The sequence below is a fragment of the Phocoena sinus genome, chromosome 10 (assembly GCF_008692025.1).
Source record: "Phocoena sinus isolate mPhoSin1 chromosome 10, mPhoSin1.pri, whole genome shotgun sequence".
NCBI classification, from domain to species: Eukaryota; Metazoa; Chordata; class Mammalia; order Artiodactyla; family Phocoenidae; genus Phocoena; species Phocoena sinus.
The window spans coordinates 10077019-10095939 of record NC_045772.1 but is presented as its reverse complement, the minus strand read 5'-3'; the positions used below and the strand labels follow the sequence as shown (position 1 = coordinate 10095939).

Genomic DNA, 18921 nt, shown 5'->3' with positions numbered 1-18921 from the left:
CTGGAGGCAAGATGAAGGAGGAGGCTCTGCAGCCACTGGGGAAACTGATGTGCCGGGTGGGCGGGAAAAGGGGTCAATGTGACCGCAGGGCTGGTGGGGCGCAGTCTGTGCCTGTCAGGTGCCTGCATTCCCTCGCCAAGTCCAAAGGCATTTCCTGTGCCCTGCGAGTCCTCAGGGATGCACAGGTTCAAAGTGGGACAAGAAGAGAGACTCTGGCTTCTCTGGGAATGAGCAGGCTGCACCCCAATATCCACGGAGCCCAGGACTGGGGCAAAGCCCTCTGGGGTCCGGGAAGCAAATAACCAGTCGTGGTCAGAGCTGCCGGGCCTCGGCATAAGGAATACCAGGTCTGGTCACTCTACCCGAAACCAACAGTGCAGGTACGGGGAGAAAACAGGAAAACGCAGGACCATGAGAGGAGGGTGGGCATCAGAGCAGGGATCTTGAATTCAAGGGCCCTCCTTCCCATCCCTGCTGGCCTGTTTGGGTACAGGCCAAAGCATCGCTGGCCTGTGACTTGTCTTGGGGCCTCTGGCCACCCCCTCCCCTTCACCCACCCACCACCTGGAGATTTTCTAAACTGCAGTTTCCAATCACATCGTATTTTTGTGTATCACCAGTAAAAAGAAAATCTAAGTTTCCCTCTATGTCCCACAAGGCTTTGTATGTCCCCATCCCTGCTCCCATGGCAATGCCCTCCAGCTGCTGGTCTCTCCTCTGGCTGTGGCCGGCCCCCTGCACAGCTCCCAGCACCTCCCAGCCCAGCATGCTGGGACTCCTCTCTGCCCACCCCAGGCCAGGGCCACTGGGAGAGAGCGTCCCTGTCTCCTTGTGCTGACAGTTTAGGTGGCACAGACGTCTGGAGAGCAGGCGGGTTGAGGGCGGGCTTGCCCAGGGCCCAGCAGAGGGCCTGGCCGGTGCTTGCAACTCGGTATAGGAGCGGGTGATGCTTTCACACCACACATGAGAACTGCCCCGAAAGGCAGCAAGTCACCTGTCCCAGTAGCACAGGCTCCTCCAGGGACAAAGCCCTCAGAATTAAGACACGTGGGGAGGGAGGTCCAGTCCTGCTACCACCTTACCACGGACCCCTGGATAAGCCCCTTACCCGTCTGTACCTGGGGCTTCTACCTACAAATGGACCACTTATTTGCTGCCCACTCCCCCATCAGAGATGCCGGCACTGAGAAATGGGACACAGGTGGAGGGTCCCTGCTCCCAGGTATCTGTGGAGGTGTTTGGGGGCCGCCTCAGCAGGTGAGACGCTGGCTACATGTGTGCTGGTACCTGGATGGAAACCGTGAAGGGGTTCAAGAAGTGACGGCTGGCCCCTCAGGGAGGAAGCTGGGACACCCAGACAAGGTGGGTGCACAGCCCCCGGCCCAGCTCTGCAACCCCCTCCCCTGGCCCTCCCGGCGCCGCTCGCGCTGTCCTCACCCTCGTAGCAGTCGCGCACGGTGCCAAAGTACACATAGTACTGGTCGTTGGTGAAGAAGAGGAGGCTGAGCCAGGAGTCGAAGGCGTAGATGGGCACGATGAAGAGGATGCGGACGATGTAGCGCTGCTCGTTGGGGCAGCTATAGCAGCGCAGGTGCATGTAGATCTGGGGGCAGAGGGGCCGGGTCAGTCAGGGCCCACGGCCCGCCTTGGCCCGCCTGCTCCACAGAAGGAGGAGACCAGCCCGTGTCTAGCTCTGTCCTCACTAGCGCTGGGACCAAGTTACTCAACCCTGAGCCTTGGCGTCCTCCTCTGTAAAGTGTGATGACACAAAACTTCCGTCGTGAGGCTGTGGGAGCATCAACCACAGGGCGCGTGAAGCTTGCAGGCTGCGTGTGGTGGCGCCGGGGCCACCACACAGACACCGGCCGCGAGGCCACGCCCAAGACCGTGCACAACAGCCAGGGATGTGCCGGCATCCACAGCTGTGACAAGCTCCCTGGGGACCCGTGTGCACGGCCAGGTTTGGGAACTGGGTGCCTGGTGCAGAGGAGGCTATTAACATGCGTGTGCGTGTCCCTCCGCCGCCTGGCCTTTCTAAACACCTGGCCCCTAGGGCATGGAGCTAACACACAGGCGTCCAGGTGGTCGCCCACCCCACCCCGTCCCTTAACTAACTTATGGTGTAGAGGGCGGGAGGGACGGGACCCTTGCTTTCACAGAAGGTGGGAGCACTTCCTGGCTGAATGGCTGCAGTGATGGCCTGTCTCATTTTCCCATCTGTTGAACAGGTGCAGTGCTGCCTGCCTTGCTGGGAAGTTGGGAGAATGCAATGTGGTTTTTAGAAAGCAGGAGAAAAAAAAAAAGCTGCATACAAGTGCCAAGAACTGCTCTAACCACGATGCACAGTCCCAGCAGCCAGAGTCTCTCGTCTCCGCTCCCATGACTTCATGCTTGGCCCAGCCGAGCCCTGGGCTTGGGAGGAAGAGAACAAAGTATTCCCCATCTGCTGTGAGCCAACCACCTTGGAAGCAGTCGAGTTCTAGAAGGGACGGGGAACACTGGGACCCGAACAGGCTCAGCCTCCCCTCTTCGCTTGGCAACCTTCAAACCTTCTTCCTGGGGCAGCCAAGGCACATCCCAGCCCATGGCAGCCTCCCCGGGGACAGCGAGCACAGGGGGACGCGAGACTTCACTTCTATCCCAGCTCCGCCACCAACCTGTACGTGACTAGGCTAGTTCCCCTCCCTCCTCCCTCTCTGGGTGTCAATTTTCTCATCTGCAAAGGGGTCACTGCCATCCTGTGCCCCTGAACAGTTCCCAGGCTCCCCTGCAGTTTAGGCTAGACACATGACCAGTTCTGGCCCTTGGAAGTGGGCCATTTCTGGTTGAGAAAGTTAAACACCCAGAGTGCTTTCTGCACACGCCCCTCCCCACAGTTGTCAGATGGATGATGTCTTAAAAGCTGCAAGATGCTGGAGCCACAGAACAGAAACTGACCTGCACTGGGCTGACTGAGCAGGAACCTGACTCCCCCGGGTGAAGCCCCTGAGATTTCGGGCTTATTTTTTACTGCAGTGTAGCCCGGCCTGGCCTAACTAATACTCTGTTGGACAACAAACCCTTCAGGACCTCCCTAGAGGGCTGGGGCTCACTGGCTCAGGGGCTCCTGCCCGGCCTGGGTACCTGGTGGCAGGTGATGAGCAGGGCCGTCCAAACGAAGAAGCCAGAGATGGCCTGAGCGGCGGTTGTCATCAGGAACACGGGCTGCTCCATAGCTGTGGGGCTGCCTTCGGGCATCACGGAGACACTGGGCGAGGCTGCTGCTGTTGTGGGCGACGCTGGATCTGGGGCCAGTGCGGCCCCCCTCACAGTCATGGTGCCCGGAAGCAGGGGGCTTCCTGAGAGAAACCCTCGGGGTAAGCGATGAGCTGGCCTAGAGAGAGGGAACCGCAACGTTAGCATCCTTCCAAGCATCAGTGGCGGTGTTGGAAAGAACCTTCCAGGTCTCTACTTCCACTTTCAAAATGTGACTAGACCCTGACCACGTCTCACTCCAGCCCCCAGCATGTCTCCCCTGGATTAATGGAACAGGCTCCTGACCAATCTCTCTGCTTCTGCCCTTGCCCACACCATCCCCACACGGCAGCCGTGTGAACCTTCTAAGATGTTAGCCAGATTGGGTCCCTCCTCTGCTCAAAACCCTCCAACAGCTCCCATCTCCGTTGCAGTATAAGCTGCTGTTCTTACAGAGCACATGAGCCCTCCGTGCTCTCTGATCTCATCACAGTTCCCATCTCGATCCTTCCCTCCAGCCATACTGGCCTCCTGCTGTTTCCTGGACACACCAAGCCTGCTCCTGCCACAGGGCCTTTGCACTGGCTGTCTCTGCCCAGCCACACAACTCGCTCCCGCACTTCCTTTAGGCCTCTGCCCTGACCACCTGCTCAAATGTGGCAAGCCCTCCCTCACCCCAGGCGCTCCTGACCACTTTGCTTTGCTCGATTTCTCTCCAGAGCACTCACTACCATCCAACTCCATCTGACAAACTGTACCTTACGCACATGTTCGTTAACCACCTCCTGCAGGAGACACAAGCTCCCTGAGGGCAGGGGCCCCACTCTGCTCACGGCCGCATCTCTGGCACTTGGAACAGGGTGGGCACACGGCAGGTGCTCAGTAATTACCTGCTGGCTCCGCCCATCTTTACACCTCCGGGTCTAGCAAGATCACTTTAGCACTGAGGCATCCCCTCTACGGGTATGTGTCTTTTCTTTGCCATTTCTCCCGTTTCCCTAATGGCTAACATCCACTCCTCACCAACCAGCTGTGCCGTTCTGGAGACTTTGCGGCCCTTCCCCACCAACAAACTGCTCACCTTTTAATTTAGTTCATGTATCACTCTTCCTAAAAGCCTGTCCTGTTCACCTTCCCCAGTCAGGTACTTCCACGCATTTCACCCGCCTCTGTTGTTCTACGTAACACGCAGTTCTGTCATTTGCTCACGTTTATGCTCCTAAGTCTGCCTACTCTTTGAGGCAAGACCACTTTTCCATCTTTAAACCCCCAGCACCGAGCTGAGCACCAAGGCCATTTGTAACATTTATTTTATTATCTATTGATTTTCACAACTTATTCCAAAAGGAATTTGAGGTACTTCAGAGAGAAGCAAAGAACAGAGTTGAGGAAGCTGGCCTAAAGGAAGATTCTGGGTGGGAGAGATGGGAGTGGGCGGGACACAGGATGGCACTCCAGGGTCCCAGGCAGTTACCCCAGGTGGGCTGTCATGTCAGCCCCGCACTTCCTGGTGGCAACAAGTTAATGGTTTCACGCTGGATGGTAACCCAGATATTACGGGAAGAGCTGCTGTTAGGGATCTCCTGGCAAGTTTACAAACAGGGACCAATGCTGGCCAGGGGCTAGAACCGCTCTCAAAGAGCAAAGCCATTCTGTCAGAACCACCCGGAACTGCTCTTGGGAGGGCTGGCCACTCCTGCGTCCGCGAGCTTCCGAGACCCACGGACCTGACGGAAGTGCCTTTCAGTGCTGCCACCTGTTGACAGGTTAGGCACGCCGTCCTGGGGCCACAGAGCCTCCTGGCAACAGAGGCCCTGGAAGACTAACCTGCAATGGGCCAGGGGACCAACCAACCACTGATGCAAACAGATGCCAAGGTGAGAGTTGAAAGAGTCCTGGCCGGGGCTCACGTCTCAGCTCCACCCCAACCAGCCGTGTGTCTGCACGGGCTCACTGGGCCCAGAGGGTCCCCACTGCCTGACCCAGAAAATGGCCAAACCCCCAAACCCAACCATCTCAGCCTGAACCCCGAGGTCAGCCCAGATGACCTCTCCCAGTGCCTTCCCAGTCTGAGCTGATATTCTCAGCCAAAACATTCTGACACCAACGGGAGGTTTCCCTGGGCCTTCCTGGGGTGCACCATGACCCCGCAATGAAGAAGAGGTTCTTTGCCCACCATCTCCCCACCCTTCTGCCTCCATCTGAGCCATGTCTGCTCTTAGCTGTAAGTTATTACCCCAGGAGAGCCCTCTATATTGCTATTTTCCTATAAAAATAAATGATCTCTAACACACCAACCAAGAGAAGAATCTAGATTAAAAACTCAAAACTGGAGACGTCATCTATATAAAGAAATTCAAAACTGGAGAAGGTGCCTATATAAAGACTGGTGGTGCTTTGAAAAAGAGACACAGTGACAAGTCTAAGAATAGCTCCTGTAAGTATGGTTGCAAAACTGAAAAGCAGTGCCAGAAATATTTCCAGAAAAAGAAGATTTGGGTTGTAAATCATCATCTTTGTCTGTCATCCCAAATTAAATGAACAAACACAAGGAAATGGGAGGGGGGGCTTCAGGAAGTACAAATACTCCCCAATCTTCTCCTTCTGAGCAAGGGCCGGGTGTGTCAAAGGCTGTTTTGTCCTCTACTAACGGCAGCGTTGAGAAGGCCCTGTACAGACTCCCCAGAGGGGAGACGGCTGAGCTCTGACCCCACCCTAACCCGCACCACAGGTAACCCTCCAGGGCATCTATGTAGCTTGTGGGAGCTGATGAAGGCTCCGCCCCGTTTCTTGCTGGGACTCTGCTTCCTCACACTCAAGTGCCCTCCTTATGTAGGTCATCTGGTTCCCAAGAAGTCCACTCAAGAGAGGGCAGGTGACTTGCCCCCAAATTAGATGCTGGACTTAAACCCAGGTCCTATAACACGTTTTAGGTGCCTACTGTCTACCAACCCGGGCCGTGGATGAGCTGCCCTCGGGCTCCAGAGCCCCCTTCCAGGACAGGGGTCACGGCCGTCTCACCAGGGCCCTGACTTCTTCTTGCAGGAAGGGGAGGGAGGTACTTCCCAGGAGGGGAAGCCACAACCTGAGCGAGCACTCTGGCGGCCCGACCCACGCTGGCCACATTTCGTACTGGGGGCCCTGTGATATACAAACCATTTACTTCGCTCTCGGGCGGCCCTCGCTGTTTGCAAACCATCTTCCCCAACATGATCTCATGCTTTCTCTCACAGCAATTCTGAAGTAAGTAACACTATCTACATCTTAGAGATGAGAAAAATGATGTGAAACTGGGTTTTACAGCTTCCCGGGGTAGCACCAAATGACTTGAGGGTTTTCATAATAACCCCTCAAAATACTTCAGACAATGCTCTGACTTACAGACGCAGGGTCCCCGGCACCCAGAGAGGCAGGTGAAGGCAGCTCCTGGAAGGCTGCCTCCCAGAGCTCACCCTGTTCCCAGCACCCCAGGCAGCTCACGGCACTAGACCCCGCAAACTTCACAGACTGTGGGTGCTGGTGGCAGAGGATGTACACTGGGGTCCCATCCTTTCACACTCGGGACGGGCACCTACCTGGAAAGGACCTCTGCCTGCCTGGGTCCCACAGGTGAGCAGGACACTGGCCCGGTGGAGCCCCGGACCTGGGAGAAGTGGGAGTTTGCTCCCGGGGGAAAAGCCTCCCCCACCCCCCCAGCTGCCTTTCTTCAACGCGGCACACACATGCCAGAGGGGGGGATACACGGATGCAGCTCAGAACCCCAGATGCTCTGGCAGGTCCCCTGTATTTTCTTAATCGACTGAACGTTAAAATTCTGCCAGGGTCAGGCAGAGAGCCTGAGGGGACACACTGGAGTCAACTTTCCAACAAACACAGCCGGAGGCCTCTGGGTGCTATGCTGGCCATGGAAGACCCGGCCTCGGCCTCAAGGACTCACGGCTCCTCTACACGCCTGCTCGATGCAACAGGGGTACCCAGAGGCCTTACTTACCCCACCGCACTGCACAAGGGTGAGTGCCGAGCACCCAGGGAGCCCCGAGGAAGCACCAACTGCCTTGGCCAAGGCTGGGGAGAGGGGTGGGGCAGGCTTTGAAGGGGCAGGGACTTTGGGGCAGAGTCTCTATGGAGCGAAACCGAGCTCCAGCTGTGAAGTCACCAAGCCGAGTTCCTGCCGGACTCCACCGCCTGCTGGCTTGACTTCATCTCTCAGAGCTTCAGCTGCTGCATCTATAATATTTGAGGGTAACGACGTCATTGTCGGGGGAGTGTTCCGCTTTACACAAGCCCATTAGTAAATGGAGACAGAATGCGACCAAAAAAATGACCATTTTGCAACTCCTAACACAAATAATGGGCAAAGATACAGATCATCAGTGGATGATGAAACCACTAAGTGAGAGGCTGATGGGCAACTTGATAAGGGATGGAACAGGCAGCACCCTCCAAACCCACAGTCAAGGTCAACATCACTAAAGAGGGGCAGCCAGAAGCCCCCTAGTGAGGTGCACAGGCAGCACACAGCACCACCTAGGAAGGACCTCACCCCAAAAGTGAACTGGAATCAAAACAAGTCGCTAGAACTAACCACCAGTATCCAGGAAATAGAGAGCAGCAAAACAGATGATACCACCAGGAAGTAGCAGCCAAAGCCAGACCATGGGACGGTCTATAGAACAAATGACCTGGTTTCTCCCAGGAATTAGGGGCTTATAAACAAAGGTGGCTGAGGGGCTGTTATAGAACAAAGCCAAGGAGACATTACAACTAAATGCAATGTCTACTAGACCTTGTTGGGTCCTGATGCGAACAAACCAATGATTAAAAGAAGACCTCTTTGAAATACACAGCACACAGGAATTCTTGACGATTTTGTTAGGTGCATGGTGGGTATGTAAAAATAAAAGTCCTTATCAATGGAGGAAGAATAATCTTTTTAATAAATAGTGCAGGAACAATTGGATATCCAGAAGCAAAAAAGAAAAAGAACCTTAACCTAAACCCTATACCATATACAAAAATTAATTCAAAACGCATCATGGATTTAAATGTAAAGTGTAAGACTACAGAACTTTTAGAAGACACAGGAGAAAAATCTTTGAAACCTAGGGCTAGGCCAAGTGTTCTTAGACTTGACACCAAAAGCATGACCCTGTAAAAGGAAAAATTGACTGGACTTCACTAAAAGTAACAACTTTCATGCTGTGGCTCTGTGAAGAGGATGAAAAGACAAGCCACACAGTGGAAGAAAATATCTTCCAGCCACATACCCAACACACCAGCACCTAGAATACAGAGTATAGGAAGAATGCTCAAAGCTCAACAGTAAAAAAAAAAAAAAAAAAAACCAAAAAAACCCCAAACAATCCAATCAGAAAATGCGCAAAAGACATGAACAGACATTTCACTCAAGAAGGATCGTGGCCAACACATAAATAGCTGTTCAACGTTAGCAATTAGGGAAATGCAAACTAAAACCACAATGAGATATCACTACCCACATATAAATACAAAATAGTGACATCAAATGCTGGTGAGGATGCAGAGAAACTGGCTCTCACATACGTTCCTGGTGGGAGTATAAAATGGCTGAGCGGCTCTGGAAGAGAGTTTAGCAGTTTCTTGTAAAACTAACATGCACCTACCATACAACCCAGTAATTACTTTTAGACACTTATCCTAGAGATATGATTGTACATTCACCCAAAAACGTATACACAAATGTTCACAGCAGCTGTGTTTGTAATCCTCAAAACATGGAAACAGTCCAAACGTCCTTCAACGGGTGAAAGGTTAAACTCTGCTCTATCCAGACCATGGAATACTACCCAGCAACAAAAAGGAACAAACTATTGACACAGGCAACAGTCCAAACAGATCTCAGGGCACTATGTTTAGTGAAAATAGCCAATCTCAAAAGATCACATACTGCCCGATTCCGTTTATATAACATTCTCAAGATGACACATCTATAAAGACGGAGAACAGATTAGTGGTTGGCGGAGGCAGCAAGGAAAGTGGGCGCACAGATACCCAGAGGATAACACAGGGAGTTCCCTCCAGGCGGTGAGATACTTTGTATCTTGATAGTGGTGGTGGCTACAGGGGTCTACAGGAGACAAAACTGCATAGAACTACACACACATAAGAACAGTGAAAACGGAATAAGGTCTCTCGTCTAGTTAACAGTACTGTACTGATGTCCATGTCCTGGTTTTGATACCGTCCTACAGTAATTTGAGATGTCACCATTGGGGGGAATAAAGGTACATGGGACTCTACATACTATTTTTGCCACTTCCTGTGAGCCTATAATTATTTCCAAATTTAAAAGTTTTTAAAGGGTTCTTATTAAGAAGAGCTGTACAATGAACTACTTAAGGGCAAAAAAGAACATGACATCTGGGCTTTTGCTCTTTGAAAAGGGGGAGAGGGACAGATGCAACAAGACTGCCAGATGTTGCTAACTGTTGCAGCTGAGTGACTGACGGGTAGAAATGCATTCTATCAATATTATGCACTCTACTTGTGTTAGAAATTTTCCATAATAAAAAGCTTTAGACTGTAGAACAGTAGAATTTTCCACCAAATTTGTAAAGAGATGGGCAGTCACTCAGGAAATTGTATCAGAGATTTACTGGTTATCTTGTAGAAATGCAATCAGAAAGATTTGTCAAACCTAACAACGGAGCTCAACACATCTTTTTTTTTTGTTTTTTTTTTGCAGTACGCGGGCCTCTCACTGCCGCGGCCTCTCCCGTTGCAGAGCACAGGCTCCGGACGCGCAGGCTCCGCGGCCATGGCTCACGGGCCCAGCCGCTCCGTGGCACGTGGGATCTTCCCGGACCGGGGCACGAACCCGTGTCCCCTGCATTGGCAGGCGGACTCTCAACCACTGCGCCACCAGGAAAGCCCAACACATCTTTCTTTTACCAAAAAAAAAAAAGTTCCAATTCCCCATTTTTTCCTATGACCACTGGTTATCAGAAAGATGCTTCCCAGGGATGTTTCAAAAACATCTTAAGGCATATTTAATATGTCCCTTCACAGGAAAGGCATGTTATCACAATGAATGAGAAAGGAACTGCTCTTCGAAAGAAACCTCAGTTAGGGCAGAGCTTTCTGGAAAAGTATATGTGAAAATGCTTCTCCTGTTGTAGGATTTTATCACCAAAAACAGTATGTCTGTAACTTACAAAAAACGCTCATATCTGAGCTCCTAAAAGCCTACGTAACAGAATTTTCTAATCTGTTTAAAAATTTCCAAAGCATTTGAGTGGGTTTTGGACTCATGTGTTAAGAACTTTAAAATACCTTCCATTTAGTTCACAAGAACATCTGATTGGCATCAGGGACGATGGAAATGTACTAGCCAAATTTCAACAAATCCTCTGCGTACACAGTGGATGGGATGGAAAAATGAGTAACCCGATTTAGAAAAAAAGCCAATGATGCATTTCCTCTGTGTGCAGCTACATGTCCTGGGCAGGGATCTTTTTCAGGGACGGTGGCCATTAAAACCAAGTATCTAAACAAACGGCTCTTTCCCAGAGCATCAGAGGACAGTTTCCAAAAATAAGTACATGAAGTCAAAAGGCTTTTGTACCACCAACAAAACTTTTTTTTTTTTAATTTTTAAAAATTATTACATCTTTAACTCATCCTTTGATTTCTGTTTTTGGAGGTTTTATGATTTACAAAGTATAACTAACGTAATACAAGTATAGAATAACTTCATCACTATCCATATATTGGGGGTGCATGCCCCCAAAGTTCTTCTACTGATAGGGATGTGTGGGTAGAGAAGGTCTAAAGAGTGGTGCTGTAAGCAGTGGGAAAAGCCAGACGATGACATGGCTCTTAACTTTCTCTGCAATGTCTCTGCCTCTGCCCTCCCGCCGCCCTCAGTCCCAGGCTGAATCAGACCAAAAGCCCAGTCAAGGCCCGGTCCTGCCTCTCTCTCCCAGTGGCCCACCTACTGGCAAGGTGGCTCCACACCCAGGCCCTCACTCACCCGACTCCCTTGCAGTCCTAGGCTTTGAGTCGGGGAAACTGAGCTGGAATCTTGGCGCCACCACCCTGCCGGGACTGGATGTCTCTGAATTTGTTTCCTGGGTGCATCGTGCTATAACCAGGGCCCTTGGGCCAAATGAGTTTAGGAATTCAGAGCTTTTCAGACTTTAGGAAGGATTACGGTGCTGTATGTGGTGCTCAGGCAGTAACACCCCCAGAGGGGTCTGGGCGGCACCCCGAAATCAAACACACAGTACTTCCACAGAGAAAGGTGAGATATTTTTAAAGACCCTAATTAGTCTCGCATCAATTCAGGTCAGATTTTTGCCACGAAATTAGCTTGCTGCAGACTTAGGAAGAACCTCTGGGATTTCGAGCGCTCTGGATTCCAGAAAGGTGGAGAAGGGACTTGGGCGTGGACCATCCTCCAGAGCTCCGGGGAGGTTGATGCTCAAGGAAGCAGGAATCCAGTGTGGTTTATTTTTTCACTTATTTTCAAACATGACCCCATCCCGCCTCCTGACCTGAAATCCTTTGAGAACATGTGAGGCTCTGAAGGTGGGATGCAGTCCTGACTCCTCTGCAGAGCCCAGGGTCCTGCCAGCTGGGTCCCAGCCTCCCTCCCTAAGTGCTGGCAATACCGGGTCCCTCCACACGTAGCTCTGGCCCCTGTGCCAACGCACCCTCCCCTCTGCCCTGGTCCTCGTGGCAGGTGACAACTTTCACTCACAGGTCATCCTCAACGTCACGGCCTCACCGAAGGCCGGCCCACTCACTCCCGCCCAGCCGCACCGTGCTTGCTCCGTGAGGTTTGTTCTGACAGTGTTCCCGTCTCCCCACACCTGAGTCATCGCTCTGTAGGCCTGGCACAGTGCCAGACACACAGCAGGGACCTGGAAGAGAAGAATCAATCAGACGACTGATGAATGTCCGGCATTAAGCCACATGCTGCACGCTGCCGGCTCTCCGTCACCTGGTCCCCTCCCCACCATCCAGAGCTCAGCTAAGGACCTGGACATTTGGCTGGAGGGAGGGATGGGCTGGGTGAGGGCAAAGGATGGAGGCTGAGTCACACCATCTCACACACATCTTCCATCGTGGAGAGCCACACCAATGAGGGCAAAGAACTTGTCCTACGTGCCTCCATCAGGACACAGCCCAGTCCACCTGGTGCGAGCAACAGGAAGGTGAGAACCTGCCAAGATAGACACATTTTTACCAGCTGGCGCAATCTAGCAATGTTCTGCCAGAATAAGGAAGCTCCTGATCAAACAGGGCTAGAAGTCTCCCGGCAGGAACACTGATCAAGGAACCTCTGAAGGGTGATCGCTCATCCCTGTCTTCTCCCCAACCAGCCTGCAAGCTTGTGGAGGTCAGAGGTCATGTCTTATGTGTAGCTCTGATCCCCGGCACCTACCTCAGAGCCTGGATATGGTTAGCACTCAACAGGCTTTGGCTGGATAAGGGGGCAACCGAATGAATGTTTGGGCTTTGCAGTTCCTTCCAACTCTAAAACTCCTTGACACCCTCCACCATCCTTGTACCAAGTCCCGGGAATGGCATGTTATCCTGCTCCCCCCTCACACCCCCAGATCTTTATTCCCACCTGCCTTTGTAGCTATCCCCTTCTACGGCCTATTACAGTTTGCACGTGGCATGTCTTCCCTGGTCTTTACCATGATTGTGATTAGATTTGTTCCCTTAACATCCTGTGAGTGGGGCTCCATGAGGGCAGGGACCAAGTACTGTGATGAAAAAGTACTTGCTGAATGACTGCTTTGGGGATATGTTGACAGACACTCGGCCAGGGGTGTACCCAGAGCAGGCCTGTGGCACTCTACAGTTGACAAAGCGCTCCTGACAGCTGTGTGGAGTAGGTCTTATTGCAGTCAGAACATCCTGGCAGGGGTATCAAGGTCCCCGGAGAGGGCCTTGGGGAGCACCAGGCTGCAAGGTTGGACAGAGTGCACCTTGTGGGTGCAGAAAGCCAGGCTTCAGGGGATCGAGGGAACAGGGTCGGGCAGACCCAGCTCCCAAGAAAAGGGAGGAGTGCCAGTTTATGAATGTCCTGTCCACCTCGTATTAGCTGCCAGAAGGGCACTTGAGAGCACAGGATCGAAGTACAGGGAAGTGAGGGGTCTCGAGTAAAATTCAACCAGGCCCTGGCGAGCCCTGATGAACCAAGCCACGCCTTAGCAAACAACTCAGAGTGATGCAAACGCTCACTTCCCCTAACACAAGCCCCACCCCGTCCTTCTCTGGGAAGGACGTCTCTGGCTGACTCCCTTTCTGAAGACACCCACCTCTTCCAGAAAAGCTACAGAGCTCTGTGTAGTCACTAGACTCAGACACCTGCCTTGGAATTTAGGTATTTCGGAGAATCTCACCATCTCACCCAGATCTTATTCGACCATTTCGCTTCATGCTTGGGAGACACCTTGCTGTTTCGTGTCTCCCACGGATTTCCTGCCTGGAAGGCTGAATAATGGCCTCCCGAAGATGTGCACATCCTAAACCCCTGAACCTGTGAATATTTTACCTTAAATGGCCAAAGGGACCTTGCAGGTGTGATTAAGTAAAGGATCTTGAGATAAAGAGATTATCCCAGATTATCTGAGTAGGCCAGATATTATCACAAGGGTTCTTACAGGAGCGGGAAAGAGAGGCTCTGAAGCTGGAGGAAGGGCCCTGAGAGCCAAAGAATGCATGTGGCCTCTAGAAGCTGGAAAAGGCAAGGAAACAGATTCTCCCCTTGAGCCTCCGGAAGGAACACGGCCCTGCCAGCGCCTTGGTTTTAGCCCCGTGAAATACATTTTAGACTTCTGGCCTCAAAACCAGAAGATAATAAGTTTGCATTTTAAGTCACTAAGTTTCCGGCAGTTTGTTACCAGCAGCAGTAGGAAACTAATACACCCAGTTTACAGATGAGGAAACAGAGGCCTGGAGGGCTAAAAAGTCCCCAGAATCCTGGTAAACGGCTCCTCACGCTGCCCGTGCCGTCCTGTCAGGGGCCCAGATATCCAAGGGCTGTTGAAGAGCCGTGGGCTCTGGAGTCAGACACCTGGACTTGACTTCCAGCTCCGTCACTTACTCGCTCTGCGTCTGCAGGCAAGTTATACAACCTCTCCCTGCTGCAGCTTCCTCAGCGGTACAATGGGCTGTAGCCACACTTAGCTCCGAGGGAGCTGTAGGGAAGAAACAAGTCACTATAAGGAAGCACTGCGAACAGGACCCGGCACCGAAACAAGTCACTATAAGGAAAGCACTGCGAACAGGGCCCGGCACCGAAACAAGTCACTATAAGGAAAGCACTGCGAACAGGGCCCGGCACCGTACGATGTTACCTGTGATGACTCACTCCCGTTTCAATCATTGCATCCTTCAGCCAGGCCAAGAGAGCACACTCCCAACGGCCTCTGAGACCCGGGCCAGTCCTGTCTCTGGTACTTGGCTCTTTTTTTAAATCTTCTGAGGTCATAGTTTCATTCATCACTTTCAGATCCAAAGCCTCTTGAGCTGCACCCATGAAGTGCTCGCTCGGGCAGTTGCTACACACCCACGGGCCAAGCTGGGCTGGCAACACGCTCGCACGCACATCTCCAGAATACGGAATACGAACGCAGCCTGGGAGGGGTTTCGGTTCTTTTATTTAAGATACACGGAGGAATCTCCACCTTCGCAGAGCTCACTAGGCAGCACTTGACCTGAACACGGTTAATCTGAACTGGCCACTGCTCACTTCAGTTGCCTGGGGATGACGGGCCCTCCGGTCTCTGGGGGCTGTTTGTTCTGTGGACTTCTGGGTGGCTATCTTTTGGGGGAGGCTGACCCACATTAGAGCAGGTCAGCAACCCACAGCCTGGCCCTTCTCCAGAGATTAGAGGGAAAGCGCAGCCATGGGCTGGGCGGTGCTGCCTGGTTAGCCTTTGGAAAAAGGATCACATGCCCTCACGAGGGGGCAGGGTCCCATCTCTCAGTTCCACGCCCCTTTGATCAACACGGACAAGCTGAGGCCACGCTAGTGGTTCCACATCTGTTCCTGTTCTCCTGGGGTCAAGTTCCCACGAATCTCTCAACAGGAAAGAAAAACCATCCAATCATGTATCTGTCCTTCACGTGGTGTTGGGGGCAGGGGGTAGGTGCAGAAAAAAAAGAGAACAACAAAGTAATCCAAAATCCTTCAGCAAACACTTACTTAATTCAGCCTTGTAATTAAGTCTTTTTTTTTTTTTTCAACACATACCAGGCCAAATTTTGATCTTTACGGTTTTCTCTCAAACTGAGAACGGATGGGCCAGTGCTCGGTCTCTCTAGCTAGACTCTGTGTCCCTCTAATGAGACCACCTTTTCATCCAGCTAAACCCCACCCAGCCCTAAGCAAACGGGTCCCCTTGGGATGTGGAACCCTCAACAGTCCCGCTAGCCCTTGGGTGCAGGCTGTCTAAACTGAGATCCCTGAACCTGCCCTGACCCCTGGGACCCCTCTGACAAGAAGCCCAGCTCCAAGGGCAGAAATAGAGACACAGACATAGAGAACAAACATATGGACACCAAGGTGGGAAGTGGCGGGGTGGTGGGGGTGGTGGGATGAATTGGGAGATTGGGACTGACATGTATACACTGATGCGTATAAAATGGATAACTAATAAGAACCTGCTGTATAAATAAATAAATAAATAAAATAAAACTTAAAAAAAGCAGCCCAGCTCCAGCCCGGTGAGAAATCCTAGCCTGAACTTCATCCATGCCAACGTGGATGGCATGTCAGCGTTCCACCCCAGGTGCACAGCCCACAGGAGTCCATGTGTGCCACACAGACAAGAACAAGAAACTTCACTGCAGGCCTGTTTATAACAGAAAAAGCCTGGACACAACCCAAATGCCTATCCTCAGAATGAATAGTGATAGCTGAACCTTGAACAACAATGGGTCAGGGGCGCCGACCCTCAAAAATCCACATATAACTTATAGTCAGCCCTTTGTATCCACGGTTCCACATCCTCGGATTCAACCAACCGTGGATCATGTAGCACAGTATGTATTTATTGAAAAAAAAGCCATGTATAAGTGGACCCACACAGTTCAAAGCCATGCTGTTCAAGGGTCAACTGTATATTTAAACAGTGTGAACTTCCGTGGCACAGTGAGCAAGGACTGCTCTACACAACCTGGGTGACTCTCACTACAGGTTTTCCCATATGAGACTCTATTTGCAAAAAGGTCAAAAACAGTCAGAAGTGATGAGGTGTGAACAGTGGTTACCTCAGAGGTTCATGACCTGGATGGAGGAGGCTCCAGGGAGCCCCCAGGGAGAGGCTGGGAATGTTCCACAGCTTGATCTGGACAGTGGTTTACACGGGTATTTACAGAGGTAAAAATCCATCACACTGTACATCTAGTTGTGTATTTTATTGGAGTAGGTTAATAAACATACACTTTCAAGCACCTTCTATGTGCTAAGTCCAAAGGGTATCTCCAGCAAGACTCTAACTGCTTAAGAACTTACAGTCCAGTGGGGAAGAAAATACACTCAAATAACAATATAAGATTGCCCGTGGCCAGTGGGGTAGTTAATAAGAGTGGGCCAAGGGATCAGTATTACTCATGAGTCAGGGGAAGTGGTAGAATAAGCTGATCAAATGCAGGCATTTTGGAGGCAGCCAGACCTGTGTCCAAATCTTATTTCTAACTGTGTGACCTGGACGAGATGTTCACTCTGCTTCATGCTACGGGGGAACCACAGTTGAACCACAGCACTTCATGGGTCCTTGTGAGGATGAGGGAAAGAATGTACACAAAGCACTGGGGCATAAGACTTGTTATTCCTGTTGCAGGGGGGGCCTGCCCTGTGCCAGGCACCACAGTTCACAGATGTGAAACGGGCCCCGCCCCCCATGGCTCCCGATCCCACCATGAAGAGAGCAGCCACCATTCACCCACTCGGCAAACATCTAACAAAACAGGGGCTGTGATGTGAACTTTGCCCTAAAGGAGCCCGCAGCCCAGTGGGGAATCAAGACACCTAGGACACAATATAAAAGGCTTAAGTGCCAATGGAGAGGAACAGATAAAGAAGCAGGGGAGGTCTGAGCTGGGCCTTGAGAGGCAGAGAGGATTTGGGCACGTGGAGACTGCTAGAGAGGGAAAGGCAAGCAGGCAGAGGGAACAGGATGAGCAAAGGCACGGAGGCGGGAAGGCGAGGAGGCACGTGGAGAAAAGAGCGACCAGTCAAGTGTGGCCCAACAACAGGGGACCCAGTAAACAGGGCCTGGGACAGGGTCTTTATTTATGTGTCAGTGGGGAAGCCCCTGAAGGTTTCAGGGGAAATAAGCATATCAGAGCAGGGATTTAAATGACAAGCCAGACAACAGGGAGGTGGTTACATTTCTCCAGGGCTGGGGCCACAGGTCAGATTTCCCGAGATACACCTGGTCCCCTTCCTGAGACCCAAGCTTGCATTCTTGATTAGCTGATGGTCAGGGGCCTGAATGAGGATGGCTGGTCCTTGAGGGGGTAGCCTTGACCTTCCTGCACTGGGCAAGAGGGTGAGGATACATTTCTTACGGTTCTTGTTTATTTAATTGTATTCAGTTTAACTTTTTGAAAAAGTCACATATTCACACGAATTGGCACTCAAAGCGTACAAAGGGTCTCCAGTGAACAGTCTCCCGGCACCAGCCACCATCCCAGAGGCACTGCAGTCACCAACTTCCTGTGAATCCCCAGAGACCCTGAGCACATACATAAGCAAATGCACTTTCTATTTCCCTTCACTTTCACGCAGATGGAAGCACACCAGACATACATCCTGTACCCGCTACCTTCACAGCAATCTATCTTGCTGACTGTTCTGTACCCGTGCATGGAGTCTCCATCTTATTTTTTATGGCTGCACAGCAGTCCATGGTTTGGATGGACCATAATTTGTCCCTGGCCCCTGCTGGTGGACTTTCAGGTTGCTTCCAACCTTTTGCTATTAAAAACGAGGCAGCCATGACTAACCTTGCACACGTGGTAACTCATCTGTAGGATAAATTCCTAGAAGTGCAACTGCTGGGTGAAAGCTTTCAAGGATCTGTAATTTTGAAAATGTTGCTAGAGAGGCAGGATACATCTTAATTGCTCATCCAAAAAATAAGCCTAATTATTGGGGAAAATACTGACAACATGTAGTTCCAAGGATGCCCAGATGAAGACACAGTAGACACAGAGAGAGCACTAGGTCGGAAGATGGCTCTGGACCCAAATCAGCCCCAACTCGCCCAGCGTCCTGGTCCATGGACTCGCATTTCCTCACCTGTGAGTGAAGGGCCAGACCCGCTCAGCCCCTCGGCCGTTCCCAGAACGGACAGGCTCTGGTGCCCTGGTCCCAGGACAGGGGCAAGTGTGGGAGATGACTGGAGTCACCACGACACCCGGCCCTAATTGGTCTCCCTGGGCAAAGGCGCCATGGGAACAGCAGGCAGGCCACGGAGCGTGCACCAGAAGCAGGTCTGGAGGGGACAGGTGGGAGTGCAGAGCCCGAGACGGCGGGGTGCTTCCAGTCTAGCTATCCTGAACGAGTGACAAGCACCTCTGGCCACTTCCCGTGCGTGAGCTGTAGGGACACCACAGCCATGCGAGACACACTCAGGCTCCACGACATTTACTGCTGTGTCCATCACGGACCTGTTACGT

General features: G+C 51.8%; 1 protein-coding gene across 6 annotated transcripts in view; it reads right to left on the bottom strand.

The window, feature by feature from the left end:
* The window catches only part of TMEM184B (transmembrane protein 184B), a 49754-nt gene that overhangs the window by 21743 nt on the left and 9090 nt on the right, over positions 1-18921 (bottom strand). For 2 of the 6 annotated variants that reach the window (XM_032645136.1, XM_032645133.1), the window contains exons 2-4: positions 11975-12137; positions 3124-3373; positions 1438-1603 (exon numbers count right to left, since the gene is read on the bottom strand). In XM_032645136.1, coding sequence (XP_032501027.1) covers positions 1438-1603; positions 3124-3315 — 358 coding nt within the window. In that variant the 5' untranslated portion in view covers positions 3316-3373; positions 11975-12137. Of the gene's footprint in view, positions 1-1437; positions 1604-2312; positions 2413-3123; positions 3374-7225; positions 7435-11974; positions 12138-18921 lie in introns of those variants that run through there. The other 4 variants (XM_032645132.1, XM_032645135.1, XM_032645137.1 and 1 more) reach the window with 3 other exon arrangements.